Here is a 22,852-nt window from a genome sequence, read left to right as displayed (position 1 = left end):
TATCAAAGGTCTCGATGATGTTTGGCATGCTGACCTCGTGGAAATGCGCGTATACCCCGATCGACGTCATCGGTATATTTTAACGTGCATCGATGGATTTTCAAAATATGCGTGGGCCATTCCGTTGAAAAATAAAACAGCCAAAGAAGTTACTGCTGCCATGAATGGAATATTAAAACAAGGTCGTCATCCTAAACTTTTGCAAACGGACAATGGTAAAGAATTCTACAACAAACAGTTTCAAAAACTGATGTCACAATATGTAATCAATCACTATTCAACTTATTCCACTATGAAAGCTTGTCTCGTGGAACGTTTTAACCGCACATTAAAAAACGCAATGTGGTGCGATTTTAGTGCACGTGATTCGTACAAGTGGGTTAATCGGTTGCCTACGCTGTGGCACGAATACAATAACGTGCGTAAATATAGAACAATCGGAATGATACCGGTGCAATCTGTGCAAAACCCCGACCTGGTTCGACTAAAGTTACGTAAAATACCCGCTAATTTACCGGTCAAATTTTACGTAGGTGACAAAGTTCGGATTAGTATACATAAAGTGTTTGACAAGGGTTATTTGCCGAACTGGAGCACCGAACTATTTACCGTAGTCAAGGTTAGACAATCAGTACCACCAACTTACTATCTAGAAGATTATCAGGGAAATCCAATACGTGGTGTGTTTTACACCGAAGAGCTGAACAAGACCAGTTATCCGGACATGTATTTAGTCGAACGAGTGTTGCGAACACAAGGAGATCAGTGTTACGTTAAATGGTTAGGATTTGGCCCAGAACACAATTCATGGATACCGAAAACCAATATCTTACCTCAATGATTGTCGATATACAAGGTATTGTAGCAGCTGACCGATCGTTTTTGGTCAAGGAACTGACTGCTATTGCCATAGACTGCACTTCTTTCGCCCATTGGATGTTCAAACATCCAAAAAGTATCAAGGAGGATGCTAAAACAAACTTTTGGTTGAAAAAATACCTACATGGAATGGATACACGTTGCGGGGATGTGGAATACAATGAGTTGCCGAGAATAATGAAACTCTTGCGATTCGAAACCATTTACGTGAAGGGAGCTGTAAAAAAGCGAGTAGTGGAAAAGTACATACCGGGACAACGTATAATCAATGTAGAGGATTTGGACTATCCTCCTCTGTACAATTTAAGTTGTGTTACAAAACCATGTCGTATTCGACACATGAACAACCCAAATATGTGCAGTTTATATAAGACTATATGTTTAAAACAATGGATGAATTATAACATATAACGCTATTGTATTAAAAAATATATATATAAACACGAATACTTTATAATATTTATTTTTATTTCTACAATTTTTTTACCGAAAAAAATGGTAAATCGTTGTGTAAATCATGTAAATGTTGTGGATAATCTACATCGACTTGCACAAGATATCCATGGTCAGCATCCTCAGCTGTGTCAAGTATTTCCTCCAATGTAACAGTTGACCATTCAAAATTACTAAGTGGCATCGGTTCCATCATTGCTTAAAAAAACAAATGTATTTTTACACAAACATTAATTTTTTTTATTTAAAAAAAAAACTACCTGTTCCATATAAATATGTATATATTTATAAATATTATTAAACATATTTTTAATAATCACACATACTTGTGTCAAACCTCCACGTATACCCAATTCAAACATTAATAACATATCTGGGTCTGTTATCAATTCAATGTTGACATCAGTATATTTTTTATTNATAAAACAGCTCGAAATTTTGCCGTCCAATGATTATGATCCTTGACTTTTACTAACTTATCGGTAAACTCTATTAAACACGAGTCGCAATGTTTTGTGGTATTGAAACGATGTTGTTCCTCAGAAGTTAGAGGATTCATCTCGATGTTAATTTTCATGATATCTAATACTTGTATTCCAATATCCACCAATGTACAAAATCCAATATACAAAATGTTTAGCAGCATCAGGTCCTCGATACATTACTGGTTCCTCCAGTAATCCCTGACACATGTTTTGCGGTAATATTTTGGAGTTGCGTACTATGAAAAAACAATAACTCATTGTTTTATGTTTTTGTATAATCATAGACTTGTCCGATATTTGTTCGAACAAGTAAACTTTCCATATCAGCGTAGATAACTAATGGTATTGGTTCTTCTCGTCTTGTGTTTTTAAAACGTAATATTGAAACATCAGAGTTAGGCTGTGGTAGAACAATGCGAGCCTCCTTGAATTTTCCACACATTTTTACATGTTCTTTAAGTCCCTCTTTCCCACTCGGACTAGTTAATAACGNTTTCCACACATTTTTACATGTTCTTTAAGTCCCTCTTTCCCACTCGCACGAGTTAATAACGGTTGCTCGTTAAATACGCTGAGACATCGTTTACAATGATATTCTTGTCGTTTACTTTTTGAGCGTTGTTTTGATACAAGCCTTGAAAATTTTGAGATGTAACAATAGTGGTTAGTTTCATTATTTTTCAAGTATAGTAAATCAATATGATCTGTAGCGGTTTTGGATTTAGTTACACGCAATGGAAAAACAATGTTTTTATTGTCCAACGCATACACATTTACCGATATTGTAGGATTTTTTCGTTCGAAGCGATTAATTTGTTCAATTGGTGTTGGAAAATCAATACCAAAAAAATCTATGTTCAAACGTTGTTCTAATTCAAAATATGCAACATTCCAATCACTTCTTTTACCTCTTTTATTGTAATGACATAAGATTGACCATTTGAAACATTGTTGATCATCGTTTTTAATNTCTTTTCGGGTAATAGTTTGCACCCACTGTGTCAGAATCACCTTAATGTTTTCATCTTGCAAAAGTAGTATTCCGTTTAAATTTTCCGTTATCGATAAAATATATCCGCACATTGAATACATTCTATGTAGTAAATCGATAGTGATAATAAGTTCTTAATGACAGTTTACCAACTTGACTTTTAGCCAAAATGAATCGTCAGGATCCAGACCAATGTATACGCGAGACATTTGTGAAATGCTATATATTGATGAATCGATCAAGTCGTTGATTTTATTGAATTTACACTTTGGTGTAGCCATTGTGATTAAAGTCTCAAGGTCCAATAGGCATTACTATCGTTGCGATTCGCATTCACCGTTTTTTCAATTGTTTCAATTGAATCCAAATGTTCGTAATATATTCGCTTCATAACTGAGCATGCACATTCAGGATTGTCCGAATTTTTTCCTATATTCGATAATTCACAACCCTTGTAGTGTAAAAAGTCTCCACCGGTACCGTTGACTTTATCTCCTAGACGTTCCGCAAAATATTGCAAATCTCGATAATTTTTCAATAATTTACTGAATGGTTTAAAAACTCTATCTGTCGGTTCGTTTTCAACAAGAAAAATCAATTTATTCGATATATTACTTAAATAATCCATCTTACACGCACAATAGATTAACATATACTGANCATCTTACACGCACAATAGATTAACAAATACTGAGAACCGATTAGTAGTCAACAGACAATGTTGCTGCTGCACGACACCAAACTTTCCAAACATCTGTTAGACATTGGAATCTCGATGACGAATGAGGTGTATTTTATGGATTACACGACTACGGCTTATACCCCGTCGACGACGACGGCGGCGGCGGCGGTTGCGATGACACAATATAACGCGCGACCGTTTGACGTACAACTCCGGTGGGAGGATGTAGGCATGGGCAGAGTCTTTAACATTATTGTATGTGACGTGTTGACCTTAAGGGCGATTATATTACGTAACACCTGTGATGCTCCTGATTGAGGGGCACGCGTTGCTGCATACGTCACACCGACAACGACGTAACGCCGAGTCAGCTGACCACCTACCCTCCGCCAACCCACATTATTATCGCAATTTTAACAATAACACACTTGATTTACAACTTTAACAATTACGATTGACCTTAATTAACCATTTAATTACCCATTAACACTCTTAATTTATTACTTTTTGATGACGTATGACACTAATTACCATGGCGGCATCCTTTGATCCCCAGAACTCGCTATTTACTTAATACTAATATCGTATGGGTAAATGGGAATTACTTCCATCTCCATCGAATTCACATCCATTTTTTCGCAGCTTCCAACACTATAATATTAACAATAACAATAATAATATTAACAATATATTAATAAATCTATAATTTACTTATGTTATAAGTCTTACAAAATTCATCATCATCATTACTATTAATTTTTGCTTCGGTATCTATTGAATTAGTATCAATTGTTTGCGCTACTTTACACACTATTAATATAATAATAATAATAAAATTTATAAATAAATATTTTCACTTTTTAATTTCAACTTACAAAATTCATCATCGCTGTCCTGAGTGTTGGAAAATAATATATTATTATTATTATTATTATTTTTCTTTTCACTTTTCTTAACATTATTAACTTGATGCATTATTTCCTCTAATTGTGAGTTGCTAGATTTTGAATTCTAAAAAATATAATTAATATTAAAATATATCTTTTGAATAAATATACTTATTTTTATGTAATTGATACTCACGAGCGTTTTCATATGTATGTGCAATTTATTTAATCCTGACATTAACGGAGGAGATGATTTTGCAATAGACACTAAAAAATTATTAATAGTTAACTAAAATATATATACATAAATGTAAAAATTAAACATACAGTAATCGTTATCATTTTTCAAAATACTTGCATTATAATTCACATTATTTCTCTCGTTAACTATAATTTTTTTTTTTTTTATTATTAGACATAAAAGACAGCGGCAGCTCTGGCCATTGGTCTGTTAGTAAATTACATTATTATTATTATTATTATTATTATTACAATTTTTACATAACATTTATACATATTATATATACAAATTATATTTCTTTATATAAAGTGGATTTTTATAAGAAAATAAGTAATTTTTGAATTGCGGTTGGTTCAGGACTGAGGATTTCGTATAGGTTCCGAGGGTTTCCATACGATCTTGTTGGTTGCTTCTGCACTCAGTGAAAATGTGTTTGATCGTGAGTTGGACACCGTAGGTGGTGCAGTTTGGTGGGTCCTCTTTTTTCATAAGGTGTCGGTGGGTACATGACATATGACCTATTCTTAGGCGGTTTATAATTGTTTCTTGTCTTCTAAGACAGCCGGGGAGCGGAGGCCATGGTATTATTGATTTTTTTATTTCGTTGAGTTTAGTTGTTTGATTTGACCAGTATTGTTGCCATCTTTCGATTGTGTGATTTTTGATAAATTTTCTTGCGTCGGTATATGAGAAATCTGGTATTGTGATAGCATTAGATGATGTGTGCGAGAGTTGGCGGCCTCGTCTGCTTTTTCGTTGCCTGCTATATTGCTGTGCCCAGGAATCCACATGAACGATATGTGTTTACCAGCAGATCGTGCAATGCGACAGGCGTTCTGGATATTTGTTGCTATGTCAGTAGGGTAGGTTGTATTTTTAAGGCTTATTAATGCACTAAGAGAGTCACTTAGTATAATACATAGTTTGTCATCGAAGTTTTGTGTGAAATATTTGATGGCTTCTAGTATTGCTATGGCTTCAGCTGTGTATATTGAACATTTGTCAGATAGTTTGAATTGAATTTCGATGGCGCCACATATGATTGCAGCTCCAACTCTTTGATCTGTTATAGAAGCGTCAGTGTAAATCTGTGTGTGGGGTTCGGCTTTAGCTATGATTTCATTGAAGTGGTGTTTATATATTTTAGGATTTGTGTCTTTTTTTGGTAGGTGATGGAGATCGAGGTTGATGTCTAGAGAAATTGTCCAAGGTGGCTGAAGACTAATAGTAGATGGTATGATATGGTTTAGGTCAAATTTATCTTGTAGATTTTTAAATATCCTTAAGGGAGATGAGGAGTATCCTTGTGGGTATCTATATACTGTGTCTGCCTTTAAAGTTTTCTGCTCTGCCCATCTAATTATAATTAAATTAACTATAATTAAATAATTAAAATATATATTATTATTATTTTTTATTTTTAATATAACATAAAAATAATATAAATTATAATATATACTTACGGGTTCCGTAAACATTTCTTGAGGTGCTGGCTTCGTAGTTAACCATGGTCATCCCATTAATCGATTTTGTTTCGTTTTCAGTAAACACAGTACGTAATTATAAATTATTATACGGCGCTAGCAAATCAATTTTATTTATTAAACATTGTATTTAAAATTTTTATAATTCACATTTATATAAGAAGGATGTTATAACGTAAACATTATAGTTCACTTTACTAACCTTTTAAAGCATGTGTCTGTTGCATATGTCTCTTAAAGTTATCTTTCCTCGAAAAATTCTTCAGACTTAAAATACACTGATAAAATTTTTTATTATTATGTACACTTACGATGTGACGATTCAGAGCTTTAGTGAAGCTGAACGTTTTTCCACAAATAGAACATAAAAATGAGATGATGAATATGATTGAAAGTAAAAGAGTTGATGAAGTCGATTAAACAGATAAATGACAATTAAATCGGAAAGGAATGACTTTCTTGGTTTTATGTGTTCAATTTTTCGAATTACATCAATTTTATCTCTAGACACCTACACCCCCCTTCGGTTTGATGTGAATTTGCAAGAAATATATATTTTCAAATGTTTATTATAATAAAAATGTTTACATCTCCTTTTGAGTATATATGATTAGTATATTAGGAAATTTCTAAGAAATTAGTGTAGATATAGAACGATTGCATCTCACTTTTCATGCTAACGTATTACTAATAAGTAACATTAATCTTTTTTTCGTAGACAATACGTTTGCAAAATTACACTTTTTTATTTAATTTAATTTTTCAAATACATCATAACATAAATTTTACTTATATTTTTTCGTAGAGATTTAACTACATATTGCTTTGTTTCACTCTATCGTAGAGATATAAATAGAGGTAACTTCAGTAATTTATTAATAATAGATAATACAAATGATTTTTATCATAATGTTTTTATTTTCAAAAATACAATATTCTTTATACAATCATTATATCATAACTTGTACTTTGTTCAAGTCGACCGTTATATATGAGTTTCAGATCTTCATCAATACATCTCGCTAAATCTTCTCGAGTAAATGTGTATCTAGCAGGTAAATAAACTTGAAATGAATCTTCACTATTAAATTCACTTCAGCTACTGGTGTTTCATCAGAGTATTTTCATTTTATCAAATATAATCCCAAAACTTTATACGGAACGCCTACTTTAAGATCACATACACATTTTCTTTGTTTACGTTTCATCTTGTTTAACCATTCTTTATTTATTACACTCATCTAAAAAAAAAAACAAATTTAGATTTTGAAATTGATAATATTTTAAAAAATCATAATAAATAATAATTACTTTTTTATGCTAATGAAACCAATTTAATCGATGATGAATCTATACAAATCTTATACTAATCAATTGTAAAAAAGCAAACTTTAACAATGATAACTTACAATTTATAGTTGATTGATGAAATATTTTTTTAATACTTAACTAATCACACATGACGAAAATAAAACAAGAGATAATATGATTAATTTTTCACGATTAATAGTGTTTTATAGCTAATTTTAATAATAGGAAGGGAAGTTTTTAACGTTAAATTTATCATATACAACCTTAAGTAATAGAAGGTGCATACAGTGGGAGGAGGTGGTATTGTTTTTGTTGATGTACATTATAATTATAATAGTAAATAAAGTGATACTAGTGGAAGGAGGTGATATTGATTTTGAGTTTTCACATTAACACTATAGTAGTAAATGAAGAAATATATTATATTTAACGCGTATCCAATAGCACGCACTAGCACTATATATATATATGACTATAAGTATAGTTTTACAATAAACTATAAAGAAAAGAAAACCACTCGTAACAATGCGAACAAATCAGCTCAATATTACGCGAGTCAATTACAATTGTTGTAATCGGCTGTTTTGTTTTATTTTAAAGAATTAACACAGCTATATAAAGGCACAGGTAAAACGTGATTTTACCAAGTCGCACCCGAACACAAACTTAAATCGAAGAAAAGGTACACTACAAAACTCTAACCAGTTACGGTGTACATCGGAAATGGAACAGCACGCAATATCAGTAATCCATATTCGGCGGCGGCCTTATCTCAGTGTTAAGGGCGGGGAGACAACCGATGACAACCAATTGTCATATTAATAGCTGGACGGCTGATATCGAGAGAGACACGGGCGAGCGCCAGCCTAGAGCAAAAGGCGGTGCCGTGTCATATTAAATAATGTAATAAAGTAAATTAATATATTGGTATTAAAATATTATAATCTAGTTAATCAAAAAACCAGAATCATAATTATTTTAAGTACCCATTATTAACAAAAACAGATTCACTAACTATAACATTACATGTGAACGTTAAATGCATCATATATAATTTTATATATTAGTAATCGTACATAGACTAAAGAGGTGAGTATTTTACACTATCTCAACAATAAATTCAGCAGATGTATGATTTTTGATTTTAAATTTTCAACTTAAAAATGCTATAACTTTTCGAAAAATATATGTATCAGCACAAATTTCTTTATTCTAAATATATTATAAGAACATCTTTCATTTGACATACTTTTTTTTAAAATTAGACAATTTCCCCTTATATAGGGGGGTTCAAACTTTGAAACATTGTATAAAAAATAGAACTTTTTCAACTGAACTTTTTAAAATGTTCCGGAAATACTGTGTCCTTTAAATATATATTAAATTAAAGCCTATTTTATGTACTATAAAATGAAAAAAAAAAATTTGTCTTGACACCTTATCTTCTATGTGCAAATGGCTGTCCAAAATTAAAAAAAAAATTTAATGTTTGCGATAAAAATCACCTTCTATCGGAATGTTTTTTGTACTTAAAACTCCCATAACTTTTTCAAATATTAAAAAATCAAAATAATATTTTGTTATATTAAAACCTTAGATATTTCCCTTTGATTTGATATCATTTTTTTTTTTTAAATCTAACACTTATTCTGCTCACAAGGGGGATTTAAAATAGCGACGACTTATCATCTGTGCGCAAATGGCTACCGTATTCAAAAATATGCTATTTTTGTGTTAAAATCCTGGGTTTTGTATTTTATTTTATTTTAAAATATCTTATAAGGGCAATACACNTTATTATTATTATTATTATTATTTATATTTACAGTTTTCAATATCGTATGGGTAAATGGGAATTACTTCCACCTCCATCGAATTCACATCCATTTTTTTCGCAGCTTCCAACACTATAATATTAACAATAACAATAATAATAATAATAAATCTATAATTTACTTATGTTATAAGTCTTACAAAATTCATCATCATCATCATCATCATCATCATCATCATTACTATTAATTTTTGCTTCGGTATCCATTGAATTAGTATCAATTGTTTGCGCTACTTTACACACTATTAACATAATAATAATAATAATTGAAAATAAATATTTTCACTTTTTAATTTCAACTTACAAAATTCATCATCGCTGTCCTGAGTATTGGAAAATAATATATTATTCTTTTCACTTTCCTTAACATTATTAACTTGATGCATTATTTCCTCTAATTGTAAGTGGCTAGCATTTGAATTCTAAAAATATGAATAATATTAAAATATATCTTTTGAATAAATATACTTATTTTTATGTAAATGATACTCACAAGCGTTTTCATATGTATGTGCAATTTATTTAATCCTGACATTAACGGAGGAGATGATTTTGCAATAGACACTAAAAAATTATTAATAGTTAACTAAAATATATATACATAAATGTAAAAATTAAACATACAGTAATCGTTATCATTTTTCAAAATACTTGCATTATAATTCACATTATTTCTCTCGTTAACTATAATTTTTTTTTTTTTTATTATTAGACATAAAAGACAGCGGCAGCTCTGGCCATTGGTCTGTTAGTAAATTACATTATTATTATTATTATTATTATTATTACAATTTTTACATAACATTTATACATATTATATATACAAATTATATTTCTTTATATAAAGTGGATTTTTATAAGAAAATAAGTAATTTTTGAATTGCGGTTGGTTCAGGACTGAGGATTTCGTATAGGTTCCGAGGGTTTCCATACGATCTTGTTGGTTGCTTCTGCACTCAGTGAAAATGTGTTTGATCGTGAGTTGGACACCGTAGGTGGTGCAGTTTGGTGGGTCCTCTTTTTTCATAAGGTGTCGGTGGGTACATGACATATGACCTATTCTTAGGCGGTTTATAATTGTTTCTTGTCTTCTAAGACAGCCGGGGAGCGGAGGCCATGGTATTATTGATTTTTTTATTTCGTTGAGTTTAGTTGTTTGATTTGACCAGTATTGTTGCCATCTTTCGATTGTGTGATTTTTGATAAATTTTCTTGCGTCGGTATATGAGAAATCTGGTATTGTGATAGCATTAGATGATGTGTGCGAGAGTTGGCGGCCTCGTCTGCTTTTTCGTTGCCTGCTATATTGCTGTGCCCAGGAATCCACATGAACGATATGTGTTTACCAGCAGATCGTGCAATGCGACAGGCGTTCTGGATATTTGTTGCTATGTCAGTAGGGTAGGTTGTATTTTTAAGGCTTATTAATGCACTAAGAGAGTCACTTAGTATAATACATAGTTTGTCATCGACGTTTTGTGTGAAATATTTGATGGCTTCTAGTATTGCTATGGCTTCAGCTGTGTATATTGAACATTTGTCAGATAGTTTAAATTGAATTTCGATGGCGCCACATATGATTGCAGCTCCAACTCTTTGATCTGTTATAGAAGCGTCAGTGTAAATCTGTGTGTGGGGTTCGGCTTTAGCTATGATTTCATTGAAGTGGTGTTTATATATTTTAGGATTTGTGTCTTTTTTTGGTAGGTGATGGAGATCGAGGTTGATGTCTAGAGAAATTGTCCAAGGTGGCTGAAGACTAATAGTAGATGGTATGATATGGTTTAGGTCAAATTTATCTTGTAGATTTTTAAATATCCTTAAGGGAGATGAGGAGTATCCTTGTGGGTATCTATATACTGTGTCTGCCTGTAAAGTTTTCTGCTCTGCCCATCTAATTATAATTAAATTAACTATAATTAAATAATTAAAATATATATTATTATTATTTTTTATTTTTAATATAACATAAAAATAATATAAATTATAATATATACTTACGGGTTCCGTAAACATTTCTTGAGGTGCTGGCTTCGTAGTTAACCATGGTCATCCCATTAATCGATTTTGTTTCGTTTTCAGTAAACACAGTACGTAATTATAAATTATTATACGGCGCTAGCAAATCAATTTTATTTATTAAACATTGTATTTAAAATTTTTATAATTCACATTTATATAAGAAGGATGTTATAACGTAAACATTATAGTTCACTTTACTAACCTTTTAAAGCATGTGTCTGTTGCATATGTCTCTTAAAGTTATCTTTCCTCGAAAAATTCTTCAGACTTAAAATACACTGATAAAATTTTTTATTATTATGTACACTTACGATGTGACGATTCAGAGCTTTAGTGAAGCTGAACGTTTTTCCACAAATAGAACATAAAAATGAGATGATGAATATGATTGAAAGTAAAAGAGTTGATGAAGTCGATTAAACAGATAAATGACAATTAAATCGGAAAGGAATGACTTTCTTGGTTTTATGTGTTCAATTTTTCGAATTACATCAATTTTATCTCTAGACACCTACACCCCCCTTCGGTTTGATGTGAATTTGCAAGAAATATATATTTTCAAATGTTTATTATAATAAAAATGTTTACATCTCCTTTTGAGTATATATGATTAGTATATTAGGAAATTTCTAAGAAATTAGTGTAGATATAGAACGATTGCATCTCACTTTTCATGCTAACGTATTACTAATAAGTAACATTAATCTTTTTTTCGTAGACAATACGTTTGCAAAATTACACTTTTTTATTTAATTTAATTTTTCAAATACATCATAACATAAATTTTACTTATATTTTTTCGTAGAGATTTAACTACATATTGCTTTGTTTCACTCTATCGTAGAGATATAAATAGAGGTAACTTCAGTAATTTATTAATAATAGATAATACAAATGATTTTTATCATAATGTTTTTATTTTCAAAAATACAATATTCTTTATACAATCATTATATCATAACTTGTACTTTGTTCAAGTCGACCGTTATATATGAGTTTCAGATCTTCATCAATACATCTCGCTAAATCTTTTTGAGTAAATGTGTATCTAGCAGGTAAATAAACTTGAAATGAATCTTCACTATTAAATTCACTTCAGCTACTGGTGTTTCATCAGAGTATTTTCATTTTATCAAATATAATCCCAAAACTTTATACGGAACGCCTACTTTAAGATCACATACACATTTTCTTTGTTTACGTTTCATCTTGTTTAACCATTCTTTATTTATTACACTCATCTAAAAAAAAAAACAAATTTAGATTTTGAAATTGATAATATTTTAAAAAATCATAATAAATAATAATTACTTTTTTATGCTAATGAAACCAATTTAATCGATGATGAATCTATACAAATCTTATACTAATCAATTGTAAAAAAGCAAACTTTAACAATGATAACTTACAATTTATAGTTGATTGATGAAATATTTTTTTAATACTTAACTAATCACACATGACGAAAATAAAACAAGAGATAATATGATTAATTTTTCACGATTGATAGTGTTTTATAGCTAATTTTAATAATAGGAAGGGAAGTTTTTAACGTTAAATTTATCATATACAACCTTAAGTAATAGAAGGTGCATACAGTGGGAGGAGGTGGTATTGTTTTTGTTGATGTACATTATAATTATAATAGTAAATAAAGTGATACTAGTGGAAGGAGGTGATATTGCTTTTGAGTTTTCACATTAACACTATAGTAGTAAATGAAGAAATATATTATATTTAACGCGTATCCAATAGCACGCACTAGCACTATATATATATATGACTATAAGTATAGTTTTACAATAAACTATAAAGAAAAGAAAACCACTCGTAACAATGCGAACAAATCAGCTCAATATTACGCGAGTCAATTACAATTGTTGTAATCGGCTGTTTTGTTTTATTTTAAAGAATTAACACAGCTATATAAAGGCACAGGTAAAACGTGATTTTACCAAGTCGCACCCGAACACAAACTTAAATCGAAGAAAAGGTACACTACAAAACTCTAACCAGTTACGGTGTACATCGGAAATGGAACAGCACGCAATATCAGTAATCCATATTCGGCGGCGGCCTTATCTCAGTGTTAAGGGCGGGGAGACAACCGATGACAACCAATTGTCATATTAATAGCTGGACGGCTGATATCGAGAGAGACACGGGCGAGCGCCAGCCTAGAGCAAAAGGCGGTGCCGTGTCATATTAANCAAGGGCGGGGAGACAACCGATGACAACCAATTGTCATATTAATAGCTGGACGGCTGATATCGAGAGAGACACGGGCGAGCGCTAGCCTAGAGCAAAAGGCGGTGCCGTGTCATAATGTAATAAAGTAAATTAATATATTGGTATTAAAATATTATAATCTAGTTAATCAAAAAACCAGAATCATAATTATTTTAAGTACCCATTATTAACAAAAACAGATTCACTAACTATAACATTACATGTGAACGTTAAATGCATCATATATAATTTTATATATTAGTAATCGTACATAGACTAAAGAGGTGAGTATTTTACACTATCTCAACAATAAATTCAGCAGATGTATGAATTTATTTATAAATTTCATCTCTTATAATACTTCATTGTAAACATTNATAAATTCAGCAGATGTATGATTTTTGATTTTAAATTTTCAACTTAAAAATGCTATAACTTTTCGAAAAATATATGTATCAGCACAAATTTCTTTATTCTAAATATATTATAAGAACATCTTTCATTTGACATACTTTTTTTTAAAATTAGACAATTTCCCCTTATATAGGGGGGTTCAAACTTTGAAACATTGTATAAAAAATAGAACTTTTTCAACTGAACTTTTTAAAATGTTCCGGAAATACTGTGTCCTTTAAATATATATTAAATTAAAGCCTATTTTATGTACTATAAAATGAAAAAAAAAAATTTGTCTTGACACCTTATCTTCTATGTGCAAATGGCTGTCCAAAATTAAAAAAAAAATTTAATGTTTGCGATAAAAATCACCTTCTATCGGAATGTTTTTTGTACTTAAAACTCCCATAACTTTTTCAAATATTAAAAAATCAAAATAATATTTTGTTATATTAAAACCTTAGATATTTCCCTTTGATTTGATATCATTTTTTTTTTTTAAATCTAACACTTATTCTGCTCACAAGGGGGATTTAAAATAGCGACGACTTATCATCTGTGCGCAAATGGCTACCGTATTCAAAAATATGCTATTTTTGTGTTAAAATCCTGGGTTTTGTATTTTATTTTATTTTAAAATATCTTATAAGGGCAATACACTGACTTTCATGAATATTTTATAATTTAATTGACAAAGAATAAAGTTTATAAGACATAAAAAATTAAGTTTTTTTTATTTTTTTAAAGTCGAAAAAGTAATTTTTAAATTAAAGTTAGCTTAAATAGCCAATTTTATTTTGCGACGAAATCAACGAACAGTTGCCGAGTNGTCTTTAAAAGTAGTAAAACCAGCTTTTTTTCTTTTAACAAGAGTTGTCACTTTTTGAGGACTGATAGCAAAAATGTCAAGAAAAGTTTTTTTGCATACCCTTTTGAGGTCTCCATGTCCATTGGGCACTGTAAAACTGATAGTTGATTGCCTTCTACTTTCTACCGGATCATCATAATTTCCAAGTCGACGTCTTTGGATGGGTAGGATTTGCATAAGTCCCATTAAGTAGCTTCCTTGTTCGTTGATTCCCAAATTGTAGAAGTTCTCGAAGAGCTTTTTTTTAATGTGCAATACATCATTGCAACCAAACTTACACTTGCAAATAACCTGTAATATAAGAAGAGTTCAATATTATTATTAAAACTATCGGTAGGTATTTGTATAGTATTTTATTTACATTGTCTTAATGAAATACTTAACGATAAAAGAAGTAAAATTACTTACTTCGTTTGTAGGTGCTTTTTTTCCTGATATTTTTGTTTTTCTCTTAACGGTTTCGTATTCTTTTCCACTTAATCTTTTTTCACTTTCTATTTTCCTTTTACGTTTATTCTTTAAATTTTCATATGGTTTAAAAGCAGATTCATCCATGATCGCAAAATAAAATCACAAAATACAGAGCAAAATAAGAATGATAGTTATTTGTACACAACAAAATATCGACTGATATAGAAACTGCAAACCATGATGATGTAATGTTGACTGTTATCGACATTGTGCGTAAACAATAATAACAACGACAAAAATAAAAATAGCATGAATGGACTTAGATCAATTAGAGCGAATGACAAGCGTGGACATACAGACAGCTCCATCTATAATTGCTTTTACCAACAATTTATTGATAGTTTGGAGATAGATCTCTTTACACAGTATTGGGATGGGCACATAGATCATTTTGGTGTAGAAAAAAGTATTTTTCAATTTTTGGCACTTAGATCACTTTGCCTCACCACGCCTCATTTAAAAGTCGCAATTATAGCAGAATCATAATTTTTTAATATTTTCATTATAAACAAATACAATTTCTACGTATTCAGTATTATATGAGAAAATGCGATTTTTAACGTTAAATATATCATATTTTCAAGATTAATTATTATTACATGCAGGAGAAAAAAATACAAATTAAAAAATATAATGCGGTAAACCATAAATTAGTATCGTAATCATATATCCTACACTGTTATTTCACACTATTCAAATATCATAATCTACTTATCAATATGATAAGAAAGATAAATAAATAAAATAACATCATCTGTTGTCAAAATTACTTCACTGATATACAACACCATCCTATATTTATAATTTCTCTTATCTGTTATTGATAAGGGAGGTGGTGGAACCTCAATGAGGTACCCTAAAAAACACAAATCACCCGACACTTTATCTTTTGCATGTAAACGGCTGCCGTACTTAAAAAAACTTTATTTTCGTGTTAAAATTTTTGATTTTTGATTTTAAATTTTCAACTTAAAAATGCTATAACTTTTCGAAAAATGTATGTATCAGCACAAATTTCTTTATTCTAAATATATTATAAGAACATCTTTCATTTGACATACTTTTTTTAAAATTAGACAATTTCCCCTTATATAGGGGGGTTCAAACTTCGAAAAATTGTATAAAAAATAGAACTTTTTCAACTGAACTTTTGAAAATGTTCCGGAAATACTGCGTCCTTTAAATATATATTAAATTAAAGCCTATTTTATGTTCTATAAAATGAAAAAAAAAAATTTGTCTTGACACCTTATCTTCTATGTGCAAATGGCTGTCGAAATTTAAAAAAAAATGTAATGTTCGCGATAAAAATCACCTTCTATCGGAATGTTTTTTGTACTTAAAACTCCCATAACTTTTTCAAATATTAGAAATCAAAATAATATTTTGTTATATTAAAACCTTAGATATTTCCCTTTGATTTGATATCATTTTTTTTTTTTAAATCTAACACATATTCTGCTCACAAGGGGGATTTAAAATAGCGACGACTTATCTTCTGTGCGCAAATGGCTACCGTATTCAAAAATATGCTATTTTTGTGTTAAAATCCTGGGTTTTGTATTTTATTTTATTTTAAAATATCTTATAAGGGCAATACACTGACTTTCATGAATATTTTATAATTTAATTGACAAAGAATAAAGTTTATAAGACATAAAAAATTAAGCTTTTTTTATTTTTTTAAAGTCGAAAAAGTAATTTTTTAATTAAAGTTAGCTTAAATAGCCAATTTTATTTTGCGACGAAATCAACGAACAGTTGCCGAGTCGGTAACACTTAAGTTTTTCATACCTACGGTACGAGGTTCTAATCCGACTGTGACTGTTAATTTTTTTTTTTGAGTTAGAATAAACTTTTCAAATCATTTGATATTTATCTCATTTAGATTCAATAACTTAAATGAATATAAAGGATCCTATCACTATAGTCTCACCTCGTGAGAATAAATTTATATTCATGTTAATATTATTTTACTAGGTGGTTCTTTTTGTGGCTACGATTTATTTTGCCAATCCTCACTAGACCTACTATTTCAACGATACGTCAAATGATTACAATTCGTATTTAGTTTAAGTTATTACTCTTAAAAATCGAAAAAATATTCCTTATTCAAATAAAAAGTAGCTTAACCAGCTTTTTCCATACAAACAATTAAAATCATTAATTTCTAATATTCATAAAGTATTCATTCTCGCATTAGATTTGATATGATAACAGTATTCAACTACAAAAATAAATAATTTTACTTTGTATATTTATTAATTTTTCAATTCTATTTGTGTGTGCTACTACTAGTCTCAGTAGTTCTATAAAGTCTGAGCTGGATACCCTCCTAACCCACATGTTGTGGGTTTACCCAGCCCTAGGTGGACGGGCGGTGTAAACGGCTGTTGGTATATGGTGAAAGGCATAGTCCCCCCACCCACATGATGTGGGTTTACCCTGTCCTAGGTGGACGGGCGGTGTAAACAACCGGGAGGGGGATATGGTGAAAGGCATAGTCCCCTCACCCACCTACAAGATGTAGGTTTACCCTGTCATAGGTGGACGGGCGGTGTAAACGGCCGGGGGTATATGGTGAAAGGTCGATGTTTCTCGTTCCTAGATAGCATTTCGTTATACCATGGTACATGTTACCTTGGTATATGCATAGTATACCTAGGTAGATGGAACATCATATAGTATATCTTGATATATTACAGAAAATTAGAGGTATTTTAAAAATTACATAATTTTAGAATTATATGAAAATATTTGAATGCAAAAAAGTGAAAGGTGTAATCAAGCGGCGACGGCGGCTATTTATCCCACGAAACCCAACTTTAGCTATGTGATGTGTAGGCCTTTGGTCATAGAGAGCCCTCTTACTTGACTAACGTATGTATTAAAACAGTAAATGAACGGTTTAGCCCTACATAGAAGGGGAGGTGATGATGAAACTCATCATAAGGTGATCATTATTATAATATTTATTAGTAAATAAATAAATATGTGCAATATTTCATAAGATTTGAGTTATTTTTTAATTATAGAGAAAATATTTAAAAATCGATAGTTTAAATTAATTATTATGATATTAAGTTACATTATTGCGTTTGTTAATAGATATTTTTTTTTTTTGTTAATGTGAAAACGTTATTGGATATAACATATGTATACATATTGAGTATACACATACTCTATTACATATATTTGTATAAAAATATTTAGAAATCGTGACTTTAAATTTAATTATTATGATATTAAAGTGAAATCACTTAAATGGTGAACGAAAAGGCTAGTTTACAGAGATATGTGATCTGTAATTTGCCGACCCTCGATGAAAATATGTGATTTTTCCGCATAAATGAGTATTTTCACATAAAAGACTGATTATTACTTGAGTAAAATTAATAGTGTTGTATCACTTAAACGTTTTAAAAAATGTTTTCTTGTGACAAGTGTGAAAAAGTGTACGTTGTCAAAAAACTGTTTTTAACTGCTGCATAGGAAAATACATGACGGTATACGATTTAAGTGTTATTTATGCTCATCTACTACTTTTTCGGACAAATGCGGACTTGTACAGTTATCATGTATTGTATACCCTGGTATATTCTTAGTATACCGAGGTGGATGGAACATCATATAGTATATCTTGATATATTATAGAAAATTGGAGCTATTTTAAAAATAACATAATTTTAGAATTATTTGAACATATTTGAATGCAGAAAGTGAAAGGTGCAATCAAGCGGCGACAGCGGCATATTAATCAAACGAAACCCAACTATAGCTATGTGATGTGTAGGCCTTTGGTCATAGAGAGCCCTCTTACTTGAATAATTAAAACAGTTAATCAGCAGTTTACCCCTACATAGAAGAGGAGGTGATGATGAAACTCATCATAAGGTGATCATTATAATGATATTAAAGTAAATAAAGAAATATGTGCAATATTTCATAAGAATTCAATTATTTTTTAATTTTAGAGAAAATATTTATACGTTAGAAATAATATTTTATCAAATTCTTTTTTGATTATTCAGTCACACTACCGCGTTTGTTAATAGACATTAATGTGTAATCGTTTTTGTATAAAACATGTATACACATAATCTAATACATATATTTGTATACAAATATTTAGAAATCGAGAGTTTAAAATTAATTATTATGATATTAAAGTGAAATTACTTAAGTGATGAAGGAATGGGTTAGTTTACGGGGATATGTGATTTGTGATTTGCTGACCCCTCTATGAAAATATGTGATTTTTCCGCATAAATGAGCATGAAATCGTTGATAAAGTCACAGTGTCATCAAGAACCATCAGCTCTAAAAAGAAGACTCTACTCTATGAACAATATGGATGCCGAACCTGTAAGAAAACAACGTTATGTTTATGTTGCACCGACACCGCCAGCTGAAATGATCGATTCAAGCAGTTATACAATTTCGTTCGGCGATAGAAAATTTTTACAACTAGGACTGAATCCAAAGGAGGACTTCAATATTACGGTATATATTATTACTCCTTCACGATATATTAGCATGTCAACAGAATTTTTGAATACTATTTACGGCATGATGAATGAAATAAATATATTTTTACAATCATCTCCGGTTAGAAACGAAAACAATATTTTATGCCGAAATGAATGTTTCAAATTATCTAAAACATTATATCGTGATTCAGTACATTTAGTATTAGAATCCGCGACGACCGAAGGATGCCGTGTTTTATTAAATAAAGAAAACATTCAGATACTTAAACAAATGGAGTGTACTATTAACAGTGCAATATCAAGAAAATTAAAAACACGTTTACTATTAAGCCATCAAATAGACCGCATTATACAATACGCCGACGGTAAATGGTCGGGCCCTAAAATTCAACAATCAAACAATGATGAAATGGTTAATTTTATAAGAAGTTTGAACGCTAAATTATGCTAAATTTTTCAGCTCGCTTATGTAATTACTGTCACCTATTTCTATGTCGTTCAAACTTCTTATAAAATTAACCATTTCATCATTGTTTGATTGTTGAATTTTAGGGCCCGACCATTTACCGTCGGCGTATTGTATAATGCGGTCTATTTGATGGCTTAATAGTAAACGTGTTTTTAATTTTCTTGATATTGCACTGTTAATAGTACACTCCATTTGTTTAAGTATCTGAATGTTTTCTTTATTTAATAAAACACGGCATCCTTCGGTCGTCGCGGATTCTAATACTAAATGTACTGAATCACGATATAATGTTTTAGATAATTTGAAACATTCATTTCGGCATAAAATATTGTTTTCGTTTCTAACCGGAGATGATTGTAAAAATATATTTATTTCATTCATCATGCCGTAAATAGTATTCAAAAATTCTGTNGCGACGAAAAATTTGTAACTTTCATGGCGTATTGAAAAAGTAACAAAAAGAAAAAGGGTCGCCAACCTACTGGGCGAGACAATGTATTATCGGATCACAGTAGGATTTTAAAGAAAATGAACTTTTATATATTAATACAATTAAACAATAATATAAAATTAATAAATACTAAATTTGATATCCGTTGAGTCGTTGATAGTAGATATACACCAAAACCTTGAGACAGTTATCACATAACTATATTAATGAGGGATGACCTTATACCTGTAACTTATAAACTAAAGTGAGATGATTTTTGAAAGGAAAAAAAATAAGTCATTTGAAAATGGAACACGCAAAAAAAAGAAAAATGTGATGGTTAATTTAAATTAAGAGGAATTTATTAAGTAAAAAAACAAAAAAAATTAAGTTACTACGAGGCAAAAACCGAACGGTCACAAAACCGTTTACAAATTAAAGGGGAAGAGAGAGAAAAAAAATTAATAAAATTAATAAAAAAAATAGTTACACCTACACTTTTATAATTAGATAATACGATGAACGTGTAGCGAGGTGTAATATATAGAAGTAATAAACACTTTTACGATTTAATAACAACTATACTATATTACAACAAACTAACAACTAACTGCGAGAGACGAAGCGCGTTTAAGACAGAATGCGTAAGTGATTGACTGATCGATTGATTGACTGGAGCGACGATCTTGCNCAAACTAACAACTAACTGCGAGAGACGAAGCGCGTTTAAGACAGAATGCGTAAGTGATTGACTGATCGATTGATTGACTGGAGCGACGATCTTGCCCTTAAATAGCCAGAGGAATCTTCTAGAGGCGGCGGCGGAACTCTCTAGAACATTCGACCGCCACACGCTTATGTAGAGCGACGAATCTTCTAAAGGCGGCGGCGGCCGATCGTTCTAGAACATTCGACCGCCACAAACGTCTTCGGGTACTCACTGGCTATTAACCGCGGTATTACCGCTAAGCACGGTGGGTATACGTCCCAAGTAAGCGACTAGTTTTTGGCAGTTAGACTTAGCTTGCAAGACTTTGGGACACCCCGGAATAAAATGCACTACGTCACCACATTGTACTAATAACATATTCGTCACCCAATCAAATATAATATAAAACCTATAAAAAATATATTTATAACTTGACAGGTAGTATTGGAACACGCCTGCCATGTTGAGGGACCTAAATGAAAAAATAGGGGCACCTAAAAAAAAATTAATATTAAAAAAAAATTCGCCACACGTGCTTATGGCACGGCGCACAAAAAAAAATAATCTGGCTCAAAACATTAAGCGCTAAATATGCATTAACAGCCCCGAAGGGCTAAAAAAACTGGAGGTAGGTTCAGCCGACGCCAATAAAAAAGAACTACATAATAAACAGCGTAACTAAATAATAACTCATGTAAANTAATAAACAGCGTAACTAAATAATAACTCATGTAAAAAAATGTATATATATAAAATAAATAGTTGTAGTGCACACAACAAAAATCACGACCGCTACGGACGAAAATTAGCGACGACCAGTTCCGATGATAGCTAATTTCCGACCACCCGTCCGACGTTTGAACCGGCGGTCCGTTGGCGACAACACGGCTAGCCTTTAGAGTAGGGAACAAAAAAAAACTTAATACCCATTGCCGGAAATTACTAAAAACAATTTAAATCATAAGGCGACAATGTATGCGGTGAGCAGTGCAAATGACGTTCAAGATAGGAAAGGAGCGGGGTGAATGTACACACAAATGCCGCCCATGAACCGGTCTGAAGTACTACACAGCTGACTAATTTGCACGCGCATAAACAAATCACAGCACCTTATCATGATAATTTTACTGACAAACGCCGTCGCAGTCCGCATTCGGCTCAACACAAATATATATATATATATATATATATATATACAAATATACAAAAAAATAAATAGATACTTTTGTCACGTTACACGTGTTGCTATATAAATCATAAATTTAAAAAAAAATGATTTTAGTTTCACCTGAATTTAACGATGGATTTTTACAATTATAATAAAATTTTATAATACGCTCAATTGAGTAAATCTCTTTAGTAACTTTTTTTTTATTGGTTATTATAGATATATAATCATTAAAATTAATTAAATTCTGAATATTTCCATTGTAACATCTTTTTAAACGCCAAAAGTTAATTAGAAATGATTACTATGATTTTTATTTAAGTGATCTATTACGATAAAAATGTAAAAAAATC

General features: G+C 30.7%; 2 protein-coding genes across 6 annotated transcripts in view; both read right to left on the bottom strand.

Moving 5' to 3' along the window:
* The window catches only part of LOC126897507 (uncharacterized), a 116,896-nt gene that overhangs the window by 45,978 nt on the left and 48,066 nt on the right, over window positions 1–22,852 (bottom strand). The gene's annotated exons all lie outside the window — the stretch shown is intronic.
* LOC126897513 (uncharacterized) lies at window positions 3,484–11,093 on the bottom strand. The gene is made up of 5 exons (XM_050671189.1): window positions 9,741–11,093; window positions 9,552–9,669; window positions 9,388–9,489; window positions 4,202–4,300; window positions 3,484–4,141 (listed from the first exon to the last, which is right to left on the bottom strand). Exons 1-5 carry the CDS (start codon window positions 9,780–9,782, stop codon window positions 4,113–4,115), a joined length of 390 nt encoding a protein of 129 aa, XP_050527146.1. The 5' UTR covers window positions 9,783–11,093; the 3' UTR covers window positions 3,484–4,112.

The sequence above is a fragment of the Daktulosphaira vitifoliae genome, unplaced genomic scaffold, assembly GCF_025091365.1.
Source record: "Daktulosphaira vitifoliae isolate Bord-2020 unplaced genomic scaffold, ASM2509136v1 Scaffold_2, whole genome shotgun sequence".
Lineage (NCBI taxonomy): Eukaryota > Metazoa > Arthropoda > Insecta > Hemiptera > Phylloxeridae > Daktulosphaira > Daktulosphaira vitifoliae.
Note: the sequence above shows the minus strand (reverse complement) of the source record. Positions and strands in the feature narration are given on the sequence as shown.

Bases quoted from the DNA above. Each gene is read 5' to 3' on its own strand.
- LOC126897513 (XM_050671189.1), bottom strand. From the start codon at position 9,782: ATGTCAGGATTAAATAAATTGCACATACATATGAAAACGCTT. The intron at 4,301-9,387 runs GTAAGACTTATA...TTATATTAATAG, and splicing joins TGATGATGATGATGAATTTT to TGTGTAAAGTAGCGCAAACA. The intron at 4,142-4,201 runs GTAAATTATAGA...TTAATATTATAG, and splicing joins TTGTAAGACTTATAACATAA to TGTTGGAAGCTGCGAAAAAA.